The sequence below is a fragment of the Lipomyces tetrasporus genome (genome assembly GCF_029532465.1).
Source record: "Lipomyces tetrasporus strain NRRL Y-64009 chromosome Unknown POJ06scaffold_13, whole genome shotgun sequence".
Classification (NCBI taxonomy): Eukaryota; Fungi; Ascomycota; class Lipomycetes; order Lipomycetales; family Lipomycetaceae; genus Lipomyces; species Lipomyces tetrasporus.
In genome coordinates this window covers 169,049-185,189 of record NW_026611608.1, presented here as the reverse complement: position 1 = coordinate 185,189, position 16,141 = coordinate 169,049, and the positions used below count along the sequence as shown (strand labels likewise).

Here is a 16,141-nt window from a genome sequence, read left to right as displayed (position 1 = left end):
GGCTGCGTCCAGCACTTGCGAGCCACCGCTGCTGTTGACGACAGTGTAGAGTCGAGCCAGCGATACCGCACGCCCGCACACAAAAGGATCAAGTTCAGATACCGATGGATCTGGCTCTTACACTATTCGTGGGTTAAGCATTAAATTACATTAACGAAGAATCCGTTGATCTAACCGTGATTCTATGTCTACCCATATTTTGTCTCCCGGCAAGCAAAAGAGCAAGATATTAAAGGATATCCACATCAAACACCAAAAGACCATCTCCAGTCCTTGGCCTGTGAATACGTCGCCAACAAGAACGTGAGATGGCCACATGATTTACACTGAACCATTCACATGATCCCCAGCTTCCAGACGTAGAAGAGGTAAAATGCACTTGCGCATTGTCTCTACTTCGTCATGTCGACAGGGGTGGTGTTCGGAGTCCCCGTAAAGTATAACCTTATGGCCAACACAAGTCCTGCGTTTGAAATTGTTTCGCTCCGATTCCACAACTAAGTGATCGGGATTGAAGCAGATGCCATTATGGCAGAGATGTGAGACGTTAAAGCTGGTATTACCGAGAGTCGTTTTCAGTTCCGCGCCACGATCAGTGGCAATAAGAGCCAGTTGGTGCATGTGAATTCGGCCTTTGCTGAGTAGGTTCCTTCGATGGACCGGAACGTAGCCCCTTTTATCTCGATTCAAATTCGACTCCCAGCATCCAAGGTCAGTCGTGACAGCGCGATATGTATTGATGAGCTGCTGAGCCATCGCGGGCGTAATATGGTCAAATTTGTTAGCATCAGCGTCATTGTTACTTGTCGCCGTATCAACTAGATCTGGTACTGGAGTTTCTTCGGTTGATGCACAGTTCGGCATTGTGACGTGCAGGTGCTGGACAGGTAGGATGCATTTGCGCATCTTTTCAACGCTACCGTGGGCACACGGGTGATAACTGAAGCCAGCGCCTACTAAGATCTTATGCCCATTGCAAGCCTGTCGATTCCTATTGTTTTGTCTCGATTCAACAACCAAATGATCTGAATTGAAGCATTTCCGGTTGTGACAAAGGTGCGAGACATCGTAGCTGTGACCGTGCAGAGTCTGTCTGAGTTCGTCATGTCGACCACTCGCAATGAGAGCCATCTGGTGCAGACCAGGACTGATCACTTTCTCGCCTGCGCGTACGGTGACAACGGCATAGCCGCCATGATGGGGTTTCTTTCCTGACTCCCAACATCCGAGACTCGTGGTCCTGTGGTAACGTGACTGAACGATCTCGTTCGCCATCGTGGGCGTAATGTTGTCCAGTTTATGAGCATTCATTTTGGCGACCGTAAGATATAACGAGTGCTATAGATCGATAGCGACCAGATTAGACTAAACAAGAGAAACTCACTGGGTTGACAAGAAGAAGGGCTAGCGCGCAGGTGAGGTTGGATCATAACGAAACAACTGGCGGTGCGTGTCGGTGCGTATTTGGCGCCTGGTACCTGTGGTTGCACAAGGTCGCCGTTGCGAGGAGACTTCGTTCACGATAAGCCAACGATGTCTCCGAATTTTTTAGACGAAAGTTTTACACCTTTAGGACGTTCGTCACGTCGCGGTTGCCCATGAATGGCGCCCCGTTTGAAAAAAGGCATGTCGTCTCTCAGCTCAGTCGGTAGCCGGATATCATCGCCAAGCGCGTCACCAGCATTGCTCTGGAGGAAGACCCAGCAGCACCACAGATTAGTCGATACACGCCGTAACGATAAATCCTGACGAGGGTCACGATGCCACTTCGCAGCAACCTTTCAGGGGCGAGCATGTTATGTTCGCGGGCAAAGAAAGTTGCTCGTTGGGACTGTCCACTTGTGTTCCTCTGGTCGTTCCGAAACGACTTCTCGCTGTCGTCATTCATGCATTATTAGGAGAGCTGTCAACGTATTTTGCTGACGAGTGTCAGAAATAAATTGGAATAACGCAGTGGTCGTAGATCAGTGTCAAAAGCTCTGTACTATTTTGCACTTGTTATGTCGCGGCGCCGGTTGCTCTTGCGTCGGTATCAAAGATATAGCTACAATCGGAATATGTGTGCAATTTGCCATTATACTGTTAGAATCAGTCTATGAACAGGATGGTTGGCAGTTGTACGGAGTTGCGGTTTGTAATTTGCACCGATGATACTGTGTGACGTCACTGCCTATGTCATAACATATTGTATGAACAATCATCTTGTCTGGGATAATGTTCGGATAATTCATTACAATCGATTCAGTAGGATCGTCTTACACCCATTGTAAAATATGTAATGCAGGCGATACCAGAATCGGGGAGAGTGTCGGAGCTACCAACCATGATTGGGCCTCCTATCTTATCTCGCCACCACATCCATCTCTAATCTACGCGGACTAACCTCATTCTGGCTAAGTGTCCGGCACTGCTTTGTCGTCGGCCCGGAGTTATTCTCAAATAAAACGAAAACCTCGCTCCACCCCTCGAAATGGAACACGACGACCTGCGGCAAGGATTGTCAACTACATGTTTGGCTCACCAATAATAATTGTCCGCACCTGCTCGACATTCATCCGTTCTTCGAGTTCAATATTTTCGAGGCGACAGCATCTCGGTATTAGTCAACTCTACAATCGCAGATTTCTAGCCCAACTAGCCAAAATGACTGATCCGTCAACTTATAAGTTCAATCACACCATGTATGCCTGATTACCCGCCGAGTGTATAGGTCGCGTACTGACAGGACATAGGCTCCGTGTGAAGGATCCGAAGGCGTCTTTGGCGTTCTATCAGGACAACTTCGGCATGAAGCTCATCAGGACTTTGGACTTCCCTGAGGCCAAGTTCTCGCTATATTTCCTTGTCTTTGACGGCCCGAATGCGTTGAACGCCGGCAAGGAATGGACTGACAGGTAGGATGAATTGCAATTGACTGGATTGAATTTGCGTTATGTCGTGCAATTGTTCTGACGCGGTCCAGGGAGGGCGTGCTGGAGCTCACCCATAACTACGGCACCGAGAGCGATCCGGAGTACAAGGTCAACAATGGCAACGCGGACCCGTACCGTGGATTCGGACATATCTGCATCTCGGTTGACAACATGGACCTTGTGTGTGATAAGCTCTTGACTTCTGGTGTTAACTTCCAGAAAAAGCTTACCGACGGCCGACGTATGTGTTTCGAAGTGTGTTGCGCAAAACGATCGATTAACGTTAGCTATAGAGAAGGACATTGCATTTGCACTCGACCCTGATGGATACTGGGTTGAGCTGATTTGGAGCCGTGTTCCAAAGGTGGAAAGCGTGACCGACCCGTCCTCCTACAGACTTAATCACACCATGGTATTATCCACCGGCGGAGAGGAGTCTATCGTTTAAATTTTTACCTCAATTGGTGTACGTGTGCTAATAGCATCGTTCTAGATCCGCGTTAAAGACCCCGAAAAGTCGCTCAAGTTCTACCAGGACGTGCTCGGCATGAAGCTCTTCCGCACGGCAGAACACGAGGCCGCCAAGTTCACACTCTACTTCCTCGGATACAACAACGACCCCAACTTCGTCATCAATTCCGGCGTCGGCGTGCACAACTTCGAAGGCGTGCTCGAGCTAACATGGAATTGGGGCACCGAGAAGGACCCGGAGTTCAAGGGATACCATAACGGCAACGACCAGCCTCAAGGTTTCGGACATATTTGCGTGTCGGTCGATGATCTTGACGCGGCGTGCGAGCGGTTTGAGAAGTTGGGAGTTAATTGGAAGAAGCGGCTCACCGACGGTCGCATGAAGAATGTCGCGTTCGTCTTGGATGAGGATAACTACTGGGTTGAGGTCATCCAGAACGAAGCCATCAAGAAGAACGCGAACTGGTAATCGATAACCCTGATGTTTATGTCAACTTCGTAAATTAAAATTAATATATATGTCGGTCTGAGCCTATTCTTTGTTGAGTTCTGATCAAGTCGTGGCTAAAGTGCAATTTGCCGGCTCATTGTCCGTCGCTAATACGAATAATTGAAGTCTTCTGGTTTAGAAAGAATTATTTCAATAATATTCGGAAATAAAATATGCATTATTCGTAAATATTCGTGAAATTCCCATGAGTTATTGGCATCCCATCGCGGCATCGATTCCCCGTTCACTTATTGCTCCGATGTCTAGTAAATCCCTTCCCGCTGCTATTCAACCTCAAACGACAATCTAACGGGTTCCGCTGAATCAAAAGCGCTACACACTCGTCACTCGTAGTCTACCGATTGTGTCCAAATCTCGCACAACGTAGGTGCATGTCGCTAATTTACGAACTACGAACCACGAATCGTAACGTTGAGTCTAATTCTCATATTTCTTAATACGAAAGAACCTAACTACCGCCAGCTACGTGTCCACTGTCATGCACAATCCTAACATGTATCGTGCCATAATCAAACTCGCAGCTACTATTCTTGTTTAAGAATACCTCTCTCAGCGCGCGTTTAATTTGACTTATTGATTCCGTCCCTGCCACAGTTATCCAGACCTGCTAGAATTGCCTAAATCTTTATAAACTGTACATTGGCGACCGATATTATCGACTAAGTAATTAAGTATTATCTTATAATTACTGACGTTAAGATTTACGACTTCACTCATAAAGGCAGTTGCTATGCTGTAACTTAGAACAAATCAATGTGCCAAAATCGTTCAAGCGGTACGGAAAGTCGTTCCGAAAGTAGTTCACTACCGAGTGCAGAACGGATGATTGGACGCACAGCCAATACGTAACGATGATCGCCAGAGCCTGAACACTGAGATACTGAAAGCGTGCAGAAATGGGTGATAGTCGGCGATAGAACTGGTAAGGGTTGAGGTGATCCTGCTAGGATAACGCATGGGCCAATCTGACATAGGGTAATGACAAAGTAGCATGAGGCTCCGTGACGTCACTGTGGTTAGGGGCTTCACTCTCAGAGGTTCAGGGTACAATGATCTGATGAATGTACCAGTTTGTCAAGTACTACAATCATCATCCACGATACTCTATAGTGTCGTATGTTTGATAATGGTAGGATGGAGGAGAGGTGTTGTGCTATTCAAGAAACTGATATCTAGTGCTTAGCATCCTTGCGGGCTAGAGTCACGTCGACTAACCTCCCGTGTCGCCACCACTTAGAATAGTTAACGTCGATATTTGCTTGTGTACTCGTTTGGTCAACGAATATGATCGTAGTCCTCGACCCAGCCGCCAGCGTCTGGATTACCGTCTTTTGAATGACGGAAGTGATGAAGAATCTGTTGAAATATCAACTATATACTCAATAGGGTAATGTAGGTGCACATAAGGAGAGTAACACTCTGCAGTGACCAGAGAATAACTCGGTACAGCAAAAGAAAGATCTGACGATCGAAGCTTTGCTGATGGCATGTGGCTGAACCTTGAACAGACTTGTCTTAGAACACGGGCTCCATGTCTGCGACAATGAGAATAGGAACACATCTGGGATATCAGAACCAGCATCTCCAAAGAACATCCTAAGACGCCAAGCACCTGGATATGGTTTAGATCAAGGCGACGAAGCAAACTAAGGGGATGCCAACGCTCCTTTCCTCTGGGAATCAAGGGTAGATTATCCAATGCAAATTATGATTTCGAGTGATAGCGACCTGCTACGCCGTATCGTGTTGCCAATGCCGTGACGTGAACCTTCCCAACACGTCATGGTAGTGCATCCAGAGCAGAAGCAGTTCCGTGTCCTTTTCGATTGCTGGTACGCAGTCATCTATTGCACTTAGCATTCTCTTTGCACCCGAAACATACAGTGGCCATTGAAAAAAAGTCTTCGAGGGAAGGAAAATATTTCCACAGAAAAGTAAGCATAAGACTGAAATAAGACAAGCCAAGACCTCAAAAGCGCAAAGTAGTATCCCCCAGCAATATGTTGTTGTGCTTCCTTTGGGCCCACCAATCGTTTCATAGACTTCATAGACGCGTTCAAAGAAGACAAAGCAGCCACTTTCAAGCGCACAGCCTCTGACGTGTGGCCATAAAGATATAATGAAGATAAGGCAAGCAGTGCTTGAAGAACAGCAGCGGAAGAAAAAGAGTCGTCGGCAAAGGAGAGCTTAAGTATGCGACAAAGCCATTGCGCATCGACTCTGATAGAAGTCAACGAATTGGAAACAACCGTAACGACTAACCTTAGGTTAATTTAGTTATCATGATAGATTACGATTTGTCACACACAGTATGATACCAAATCCTGCTCGTGGCCCGTGAGTGGATTTGGGCTCCACAGCAAAGCGACGGACAGCCGAGTGGCAAGCAATCTAGAGGTTCGTATTTTGTCTGTAGATGATGCAATTCATCAGTGAGCAGGGTCCCAATCCGGCTGTGGAATAATAAATGACGCACTTGATTTTAGAGTAATAAGGGAGTTGTGCAGTTCGATATCCCCAGATGATGCGTTGATGAATTAAAGGGTTTCAGAACCTACTTCCGATTTTCGGTACCTGGAGCGAGTCTTACAAGAATTGTGCGACGAAAGTCCTTATCAGCTTGCCAAGAGAGACGCAGCCCATATCCCTGACATTTGAGCTTTGAGAGAGTGCAACTGCGACACTCCGGGAAACTTAATCACAAGCAATCTTCCGATCTATTGAAAACGGAAGTTAGACTCTCTTTCATCACAATGAAAACCGTAAATTGGTAATGTAATAGTCATACCCGACAATTCCAGCATCGCGCTTCGTCAACGGAGCCAGGTTTCTCCCAGGGCCCCGACTACTCAAGCTTTTATTAGGCGATGAAGACATCGTAATCTGCTCATGTATCTTCAAGTTTCATTAAAGTGGGCCGAGATTTGCTCATTGTTACTGAGGGCGAGCTGGATCCACGATGGCAAGTTTCACCAAAGTAAGTGCGAGTAATCAGCGAGAACGTCGGTCAGCTGACTGCAGTGGCAGTGGATTGCCAAGAACAATCAAGCTATTATAAATGCCTGACATAATAATCGTATATATAGAGATGCAATATCCACGAGACTGCCACAACATCTGGTTTGCCATATTCTCAGCCTCATAATCACATCTAGTTTCTCTCATTCTTGAAATAATATTTGCCGGAAATTATCCTGTTTAAATCCAGGTCCTCCATCTATAGCGAGAGGATTGCATCCTAGATCTATTCCTGTCGGTTTATACTTTACATCCAAACCCTCACGCGACTCAAAATGCCTCTTTTTCAACCAGCTGACGTTCACGCACTCCTGCTGCAACAGTTCTCGCTCAAAGGCAAAATCGCCGCCGTGACCGGAGGCGCTAGAGGCATTGGTTTGGAGATTGTTCGTGGCCTCGCAGAAGCCGGAGCCGATGTTGCCTTGATCTATTCGTCAAACACAGAAGCTGAAAAGACTGCCGTAGATATTTCTGACTGCCATCAGACAAAAACCCAGGGGCTATATATCACTCGGCGAAGGCCTCACAGAATCTGACACTTGAGGCCTCATACGCGCTGCATATTTGCGCAATCCCGTCATTGCGGCGCTAAATTCCATGTCGGATGATACAAACGGTCACCTACGATTCCCCCCACTCACCAAGCTGCACTAGCCCGATGATCATGCGATTATAACCGCCGGGCGAACTGAATTTAGAAAACATTCGCTATTTTGGGCTCCTGATCTACACGCTGATGTTTGGAGGTGTTCGCACACTATGGTGTGGCCGCAATTGAAATCTTCGGAGGCCACCCCGTCGACTACTTACGGCATGGTCAACGGCCCGCATGCGCTCTTCGCGGATTCGGGCGCAAAGGCTTGGCCACTTTCGCGGATTACCACACCTTCGCTAGATGACGACGGTTTGTAGCCTATTTTCTGAACAGGGTTTGACGTGTGGGCGCGGCTGATTATGTCCAGGATCGTATCCAGCCGATGCGAAAGCGCCGTCGAGTGAGCATATCCCGAGCATAGTCCACAGATGGCAGCAGTCGAAATCGATATTGTCATTAGTTGCGTCGGAGAGGTACATATTTGCTGGAACTGGCGGGAACGAAATCCAGGTATGTCCATATGTACAATGAGGCTCGGGTATTGTCGGTCTAATGTAACGGGACGCGCTGTAGGTGTTTGATACTGAGACGTATCAGCAAGTCGACACTTTGACTGGCCATGGAGGAAGCGTATTGTGTCTCTTTGTCTCAACCCGCAAGTCGCTACTTTTCTCCGGCGCCAGTGATTCGATTCTAAAAGTGAGCAACCATGCCAATGTTAGCGAGCGCGAATCTAACCTGAACTCGTAGGTCTGGGACACGGACTCGCTGCAAGAATTATACACAATATACTCAGTGTTTGATATTGGCGACATTTTCGCTGTTCTGTACAGCGAAGTGCTTGAAACAGTGTTCTTCGGGTCACAGAATGCGTCAATTCAATGGTGCAACATGACAACCATCGACCGGCACACGTCGCTCGACAGATCCGGCCTGCCGTCAAACAGGTTCAGCAAGTTTTTCAATTCATCTGGGCCGGGAGGCAAAAGCAGCCCCGTGCCAAAAGAAACTAAGCTTGCGGTGGCGAAGACGTTGATAGAGTTACCGTGTCATAATGTCGTTCCGTACGCGCATTTTGGGTACGTTTATTGCATGCAGATTTATCAACCCCCGGCGCATACACCGTTAGGCGTTGCTGAAGAGTATATCTTGTCTGGTGGCGGTGACGGGAACGTGAATATATGGGCAATGAGAAATGGGACACTATTCCAGGTGCGGAAGTTGTCTAACAGCACTAGCGTGTTGTGCATGACGGTTATGGACACATTTCTGTACTGTGGTCTGACAGATGGTGTGATTAACATCTGGGATCTGGACGCGTTTCAGATGATAAAGTCCATACAAGCACACCAAGGAGACGTTCTTTCTATTGCGTCGTACGGTAACTGCCTATTCAGCGGGAGCGCAACGGGATATGTCCGGAAATGGTCTCGGGACATGACGCTCGGAAGTCGCTGGCAATGTCACGATGGCCTAATTCTGTCGACCATTACAGTCAAGCGCGCCAACCGGAATCTGCTAATCACCGGCGGAAATGACGATTCGATCGCGCTATGGGATATCACGGACGCGTTCCCATGTATTCGACCAGACTTGTCATTCGAAAACGACCAGCTTCTCGCGTCTCTGGCTACATTTGTGTCGTTCCGGACCGTTTCGGGATCCGAGGAGTATCTCGCCGACTGCCGCCGCTGCGCAACTTTTCTGAAGTCACTTTTGAAGAAGTTTGGTGCCGTGTCGCATTTGATTGTTACAGAAAATAATCGGAATCCGATCGTATACGGACGTTTTTCCGCAAACGCATCCGACAGGACTGATACAACGGTCCTGTTTTACGGTCATTACGATGTGATTGACGCGTCCGGCTCCGGCAAATGGGACACTGATCCTCATTCAATGTCTGGTCTGAATGGGTACTTGTATGGTCGCGGTGTGTCTGATAATAAAGGACCCGTTCTGGCCGCAGTGTTTGCGGCGGCGGAGTTGTTCCAAGAGGGAAAATTACGCACAAATGTCGTGTTCCTGATCGAGGGCGAGGAGGAATGCGGATCGCAAGGATTTCAAGCTTCCGTATCTGCCAAGAAGGATCTCATAGGCCCTGATATCGACTGGATTCTCTTGTCAAATTCGTACTGGTTAGACGACGAAGTGCCCTGCTTGAATTACGGGTTGCGGGGTGTGATTCATTTAACTGTCGAAATCAATAGCGACCGGCCCGATTTGCATTCTGGCGTCGACGGAGGTACTGATCGGGAGCCACTTATGGATTTGACGAAGCTGTTGGCCAAATTGACAGATGACTCTGGCAGGGTCCTTGTTCCGGGGTTTTACGAGCCAGTGAGACCGATCACGGAGGCGGAAGAACGGCTATACGAGCAAATTGGCGAGAATTCATCGATCGGGTTGTCCAAAGAATTGCTGATGGCGAAATGGCGCTTGCCGTCGCTCACTATACACGCGATCGTCGTGTCTGGGCCACCGAATCAGACGATTATCCCTCACAAGGCGACAGCGACAGTATCATTGCGCATTGTGCCAGATCAAGACAACGACATCGTCAGCACGGCACTTCAACAGTATCTTGGTTCGCAGTTTGCGGCGTTTAAGTCTCCTAATCATTTGTCCGTCAAGCTTAACCGACAGGCAGACGCGTGGCTAGGTGATCCTGAGAATGCCGCGTTCAAGACGCTTGCGAACGCTGTTAAGGAAGAATGGGGTTCTGATCCATTATATATCCGCGAAGGAGGAACCATCCCTGCTGTAAGGTTTCTCGAGAAATCGTTTGACGCGCCGGCGGCGCAGTTACCATGTGGCCAGGCCAGCGATCATGCGCACTTGGATAATGAAAGGTTGCGCGTTGTGAACCTCTACAAGGCGAAGAATATTTGGAGGAGAGCGTTCGACGAGTTGCCTAGCCGCGCGAAGAAAGCCAATGGCGTTGATATTAATGTTCACTAATTTTGTACATGTCCTGTACTATATGTGTAGATTGGATATATTTCGGAGTTATATGCATGCAGGATAAGCCATTTTACAGGGATCAAAAAGCTCATTTATTGTACAAGTGATATCATAATATATACATGTATATACATCACAAACCCTTTTTCTCGCGATACTTTGCCAGTAGCTCCTTCAGCGCGTCTTGGAGTTCGTCTTCGGTCATGTTGTTTATCCGTTCGCTTTCTTCCGGCGTGACTGGGCGGTCTATTCCGCCAAATGGAACATCATCCGATCCGTCGTTCTTGAAAAACTGGCCAAACGCACTATCGACGTCTTCATCATGCACATACGGCTCAGATCCAGCCTTACCCGTACCCGGAACGTCAGTCTGCCGATCATGCAACCAGCCTTCGTCATCCTCCTCGACTTTGCCCGCCCGCAGCCTCATCTCCTCTATAAGCGTCATCGCAGTCTGCCGATCTCGCTCATCCAGGCTTTCCAAAAACTCCTCGTAATTGGTAGATTCAATCTCCGCGTTTGCCTGCATTTGCTCCATGTGTTCGTCAAGCTCTTCTAAACCCATTGGCCCGGGAGGGCGGAACTCCATCACGCTATCGCGGTGGAAACCACGGTTGCCTTTGGCGATTAGATCACCAGAGATGCGCATCACATCCTGCAATGTCGCGTTTTCGACGTCATCCGAAAACGCCTATCTCGTCAGCATTTTCCCCATCACCAACCGTGCAACTAGTAGACCTACCTGCAGATTATCCACAAAAATATGCCCGGTATCACACCCTGGACAGAAGATGATAATTGTCCCCTCGTTATACGCCGCCTGAGAAATAAAATGTCCTGACCGTGTCTCGCAAGTGCGACAGGTCACTCTCACGAAATACACATCGAGATTAGTCGGAATTGTCGCGTTCTTGATTTCTTCCTCGGTCGGGTAGTCTGGGTCCTGTCGGTTATCGATGACGTCGAGCGGGTCTCCAGCCACATAATCTTCTTCGTCTAGCCCGAGGGATTTGAAGTCTTCGTCTATTGAGTTGTCGGAGGAGGACTGACTATGGTCACCTGGCCTCCGACGGGCTCCGGGGAATATGCTCGCCTGGCGGTGGAGTAGTGGAGCATATTGGGGATGTTGGACCCACAGCCGCGTGTTTATGCGATGCGAGACGTGGTGGAATACGTTCCGGACTTCAAGCGATCTAAGGAGCGTTCGGCTTGTGTATTGGCATCTACGTAGCATGTCTGGCGGTGTTCTTCGATGCCAGGTTGTGAATGAAGAATACGTGAGGGCAAACAAAAATAGCCTGGCGGAGGAAGTTTACTGTGTTGCCGCATTAACCACCATAATAGCATATGTATGTGCGCACTTATCCAGGGATGATGATGTATTGGGAGCAACGAACTGTAAGTGCGCGGGGCTTGTGTCGTTAGACTAAACCGTCATAGGCGAATAGGATTAGCGTCAAGCCGCATGCTCACTCATCATCCACACATTTTTTCGCCTGTTAATGTCATTTGCTTTGTATAATAGGAAGACCACCGCAGACAGTGAGCAACGAAGTTAACGGCGACATATTTACTTGACCTATTCCAATAATACAAATATAGATTTGAATTAGGCGTAGGATATTTTGAGAATGGTCAGTACGTGAAATATGGTCTCTAACGACACCGCTGACTTTATCAGGTTCAAAAGCAATACCGTCACGCCAGTGGCCTAGGGCACGCGATCATCAACTCCCGCAACAATGCCCGCCGAAGCCAAAGAAGCGGTCAAGATGGTACAGATCTCTACCACGAGCAACGGCAGCAAAACTCGACGCGGCTGCAATCCGTCACGCAGGAGCGCGATCTCGATGAATTCTTGTCGACGGCTGAGCTTGCTGGTACTGATTTCACTGCCACCAAGCTGAATATCAAGATCTTGCACCAGGACCAGCAAAATCCGTATCTATTGACGGCAGAACAAGAGCTCGAGACGAGTCAGCGGCAGCAATCGAATCGGCAGCGTCTTACTGTCCCTAGACGCCCGGCCTGGGATGACACCACTACTCCCGGCGAGCTCGATCGACGAGAACGCGCTGCATTTTTAGAATGGCGGCGTGGGCTTGCAGAGCTGGAAGAAAGACATGACTTGCTTTTGACTCCTTTTGAACGCAACCTGGAGGTCTGGAGACAGTTGTGGCGGGTCGTAGAACGGTCGAGCGTGGTCGTGCAAATCTGCGACGCCCGGAATCCGCTTTTCTATCGGTCGCGGGACTTAGAAGTTTACGTGCGTCAACTTGCCGAGACTGACGGCAAGGACAAACGGAATTTGTTACTGATCAACAAAGCTGACATGTTGACTGTGCGTCAGCGAAGGTTGTGGGCGCGATATTTTAAGCGGGAAGGCATTTCGTTTGCGTTCTTCTCCGCTGCAATGGCGGGCCTGGAGGATGCTTTTGCGGTGCTCAACATCGGGAATGTAGTTCGACAGGAGCTTGATTACGAGCAGGATTTGGATGACGTCACTGCGGAGGATATTCATGTTCTTTCCGTTGACGAACTTGAGGCCCTGTTTCTGAAAACCGCGCCACCTACGGAGAATGAGACAGAAAAGATTTATATCGGTTTAGTCGGCTATCCTAACGTCGGAAAGTCGTCTACGATCAATGCTCTTATCGGCGCAAAGAAGGTGTCTGTGTCGGCTACGCCGGGAAAGACAAAGCACTTCCAAACAATTCACCTCAGTGACAGGGTAGTTCTCTGTGATTGTCCTGGTCTCGTGTTCCCAAATTTTGCATCCACAAAGGCTGATTTAGTCTGTAACGGGGTCTTGCCGATCGATCAACTTCGGGAGTATACGGGCCCGGCCGCATTGGTCGCCAAACGAATCCCGAAAGAATACATCGAGAAGGTGTACGGTATTAAAATTTACGCGAGACCAGAAATTGACGGCGGCACTGGTATTCCTACAGCAGATGAGATGCTCGGCGCGTATGCCGTTGCGAGAGGGTTAATTAGGAGTAGCAAAGGTGGTAGACCAGACGAGTCAAAAGCGGCAAGGGTTATCTTGAAGGATTTGGTCAAAGGGAAGTTATTGTACTGTCAGCCTCCGCCGGACGAAGATCCGGTCGAGTTTAACAGGGCGACGTATGCTATTTAGATGTTTTGTATATACAAAAAATGTTCGATTGCTTGTGGCAAGCCGAGAATCAGGATCTCGAGTTAGGATACGTAATTGGTATAGGAGTTACAGCGTTGGGTATTGGGGACAGTTTGGGCAACTACATTGCATAGAGCAGGTTTATGGGATAGTTCGAAGCGTTAATTGTCCTTCGTAATTCGCATATATAACCATCCAGTTTGGAATTTTGGTCGTCTAGTGCCATTGGTTACCCTGTGCAATAGAATACGTTGATTCACGGAAAACGAGTTGGTTACCAGTGCTGTCTCGCACCTAGACCTGTGCTGCTGGCTTTACATGGTCCCCTGCGCTCATATCGTCGTGTGGACACATGACAATTCCGACATCAAGGCTAGACAAGCCCAATTCTTTCTGCGTTGTCGCCCGCCTGTCGCTGAATTTCAATTCTAGCCACCGCTATTGATTTAAATGAGATGGGGAGAGTGATTAGAGACATCGAGACCGAGGGATCGAGAGGTCGAGACCAAAGCAGCGCCCTTTTAATACGGTAGTTGGCGTCTGCTTAGTCACTTTTGCTCGGGACTTTTGCTATCGCATCATGGTTGTTGGACTAGACCGTTGCGTACATCTCGGTTTGTACGCCGTCTCAGCTGTACTGCACAAGAGTACAGTTCAATAGGCTGTCGGCTAAAATAGAGCTTTTTCTGTATACACTTTTAGGCATCTAGACTTCACGGTGAATCCTGTACCACCGCGCGGAGCAGGTCCTGCCTATGCCTATGCCCATGAACCATGATTTAGACTGGATTTTTCCTGGACAGATTCATGCCAAATCTGGTAGTCAATAGACTTGATGAGTGTTCATGATCTTGGGTCTGTGGTATGCCTTGGATTTGTGGTTAGACTACTGCTATTAAACTTGCAAGAGAAAGGTTGGAACTGCTAAGGGTCTAGACTAAACCCAACAAGCTCAAAGTAAGGATCTGCATGAGCGATTAATTAGGTCAACAGCTATCAGATCCAAAATAATCAGATATCTAAGGGTTATCAACACCGATAGTTTGTCGCCTTGGCGTGGGTAGTGGAAATTAGGTACCTGGAAGCCAAAGGAGTGAACTGTAGTTCACATATTTCTTGGGTCTCTCATGTGCAGCTGTAACATGAAGCTTCACACAAACATTTACCTCGACAATAACCGACAGACTCTCGACTGATAACAATTGTTTACCATCCAATGGGATGCGCTGATAATGCTTCATCGTCGTTCACGGAAATGGGCTGCGAGCATTTTCTGACGTAGTGCGCTTGATTATCAGATCCCCGATACGCGACTTTTTCCCGAGCCACCGGCAATGCAATCGCAATCCCGGTGGTTGCTCATTTAAAGTTTTATAGCTGTGGGTCAGCTAGACCTAAAGCAGACCACTAAAAAAGTCGTCCCCGCAGGAACGACTTGTTACCTTGTTCATCCCGATATGACGAAAATGACCACAGGGCTTTACACGCGGATTCGAGCTCTTGGCTGAGGCCAAGACAGTACTGTTTTACTGACAGGCCGTGAAGCGAGTTGTTATCAGTCGAGATGAGTGTTGAGACTGGGCTGGACCATCCAAATGTACCGCGGCACGGAGCTGGCCATATTGTTCTAGATCCGAACGGGACAGCGAAAATGCCATCGCGCCAAACCTTGCTGCATACCGCTATTCCGCTTTCGAGCAAAGTCAAATTCAAGCTTAAAAAAGGGCTCACATCTGATACCGAGTTAACTTTTTTGGTCCGTCGCTCGCATGACCAACAATCCCAAGAACAGGGACAAATATGTTGGCAATTACATCCAATCCTTGGCGTTTGCTTCTTGCCGATCGACAACATAACTTCGAAAGCTGTGGACCTTCGTGTACATCAAGGCTTACGATTGGAATTCGAGGGTCTAGAACTAGCCATCACTACGGCGTGACGATCCTGCTAGTTAAATGGCCATGAGTCTAGATTTCTTCGTTCTGTACCGGGGCCATCTCCAGGTGACTGGGAATCGGATACTATCCCAAATTACTGGATTCAAGAAGTTTCTGCACAATTTAGCAGCAATAGAGGACATATAGAAAGAAGACGACATCTGATTGCGAGCGAATTATCAGTCGATGCGCGATGCGGGATATTAGATGGTGAAACTTTAGATTGGGATTATCAGATTGATCGCTCGACGGCGGTTCATTGGTCCCGCGTTTTGCGCCGACGTTGGCGTTCGGCCAGACCTATAGTCCAGGAGATACCGCGGTATCGGACTGTACCACATTACAAGCTTGGTCCGTGTGGTTTTGCTCACCTTGGCTACACTTTCACGCTAGACGACTACTGTCGGTCGTCGAGCTCATTACGAGTACGGCTGGTGCGAGGGCCAACCTCGGCAATGCTGGGACCTGCCATATACCAATTATCATATAAAGAATGGCGAGGTCCATCTTCTACAATTCTAGACGGCTTCAGTAGCCTTCCACAACCATGAAACCGCAAATTGTTTCGTGCCTCCCGCTGCTTCTCACCCTCCTTGG

General features: G+C 48.3%; 5 protein-coding genes across 5 annotated transcripts; 3 read left to right on the top strand and 2 right to left on the bottom strand.

The window, feature by feature from the left end:
- Position 1: 1 nt before the first annotated feature.
- On the bottom strand, positions 2–1,729 carry POJ06DRAFT_41971 (zinc-binding loop region of homing endonuclease-domain-containing protein). The gene has a single exon (XM_056191003.1). It carries the CDS (start codon positions 1,309–1,311, stop codon positions 322–324), a length of 990 nt encoding a protein of 329 aa, XP_056040096.1. The 5' UTR covers positions 1,312–1,729; the 3' UTR covers positions 2–321.
- Positions 1,730–2,479: 750 nt separating this feature from the next.
- Positions 2,480–4,064, top strand: POJ06DRAFT_263036 (Glyoxalase/Bleomycin resistance protein/Dihydroxybiphenyl dioxygenase). Its single transcript, XM_056188822.1, has 5 exons — positions 2,480–2,681; positions 2,733–2,894; positions 2,963–3,153; positions 3,206–3,324; positions 3,406–4,064. Exons 1-5 carry the CDS (start codon positions 2,509–2,511, stop codon positions 3,850–3,852), a joined length of 1,092 nt encoding a protein of 363 aa, XP_056040095.1. The 5' UTR covers positions 2,480–2,508; the 3' UTR covers positions 3,853–4,064.
- Positions 4,065–7,725: 3,661 nt separating this feature from the next.
- On the top strand, positions 7,726–10,465 carry POJ06DRAFT_203329 (uncharacterized protein; the record flags this gene model as incomplete). Its single annotated transcript, XM_056185311.1, has 4 exons — positions 7,726–7,816; positions 7,875–8,017; positions 8,081–8,206; positions 8,258–10,465. 4 exons carry the CDS (start codon positions 7,726–7,728, stop codon positions 10,463–10,465), a joined length of 2,568 nt encoding a protein of 855 aa, XP_056040094.1.
- Positions 10,466–10,577: 112 nt separating this feature from the next.
- POJ06DRAFT_216033 (DNL zinc finger-domain-containing protein) lies at positions 10,578–11,826 on the bottom strand. Its single transcript, XM_056185530.1, has 2 exons — positions 11,211–11,826; positions 10,578–11,159 (listed from the first exon to the last, which is right to left on the bottom strand). The coding sequence occupies exons 1-2, from the start codon at positions 11,700–11,702 to the stop codon at positions 10,602–10,604; spliced, it is 1,050 nt and encodes a 349-aa protein (XP_056040093.1). The 5' UTR covers positions 11,703–11,826; the 3' UTR covers positions 10,578–10,601.
- A 273-nt stretch (positions 11,827–12,099) lies between these two features.
- POJ06DRAFT_271668 (P-loop containing nucleoside triphosphate hydrolase protein) lies at positions 12,100–13,607 on the top strand (the record flags this gene model as incomplete). Its single annotated transcript, XM_056189511.1, has 2 exons — positions 12,100–12,102; positions 12,150–13,607. The coding sequence occupies 2 exons, from the start codon at positions 12,100–12,102 to the stop codon at positions 13,605–13,607; spliced, it is 1,461 nt and encodes a 486-aa protein (XP_056040092.1).
- Between the last annotated feature and the right edge of the window lie 2,534 nt (positions 13,608–16,141).

Coding starts and splice junctions, on each gene's coding strand:
- POJ06DRAFT_41971 (XM_056191003.1), bottom strand. CDS start 1,311: ATGAATGCTCATAAACTGGACAACATTACGCCCACGATGGCGAACGAG.
- POJ06DRAFT_263036 (XM_056188822.1), top strand. CDS start 2,509: ATGTTTGGCTCACCAATAATAATTGTCCGCACCTGCTCGACATTCATC. Junction 2,682..2,732: donor TATAAGTTCAATCACACCAT/GTATGCCTGATT, acceptor GACAGGACATAG/GCTCCGTGTGAAGGATCCGA. Junction 3,154..3,205: donor AAAGCTTACCGACGGCCGAC/GTATGTGTTTCG, acceptor CGTTAGCTATAG/AGAAGGACATTGCATTTGCA.
- POJ06DRAFT_216033 (XM_056185530.1), bottom strand. CDS start 11,702: ATGCTACGTAGATGCCAATACACAAGCCGAACGCTCCTTAGATCGCTT. Junction 11,160..11,210: donor TTTTTGTGGATAATCTGCAG/GTAGGTCTACTA, acceptor CTGACGAGATAG/GCGTTTTCGGATGACGTCGA.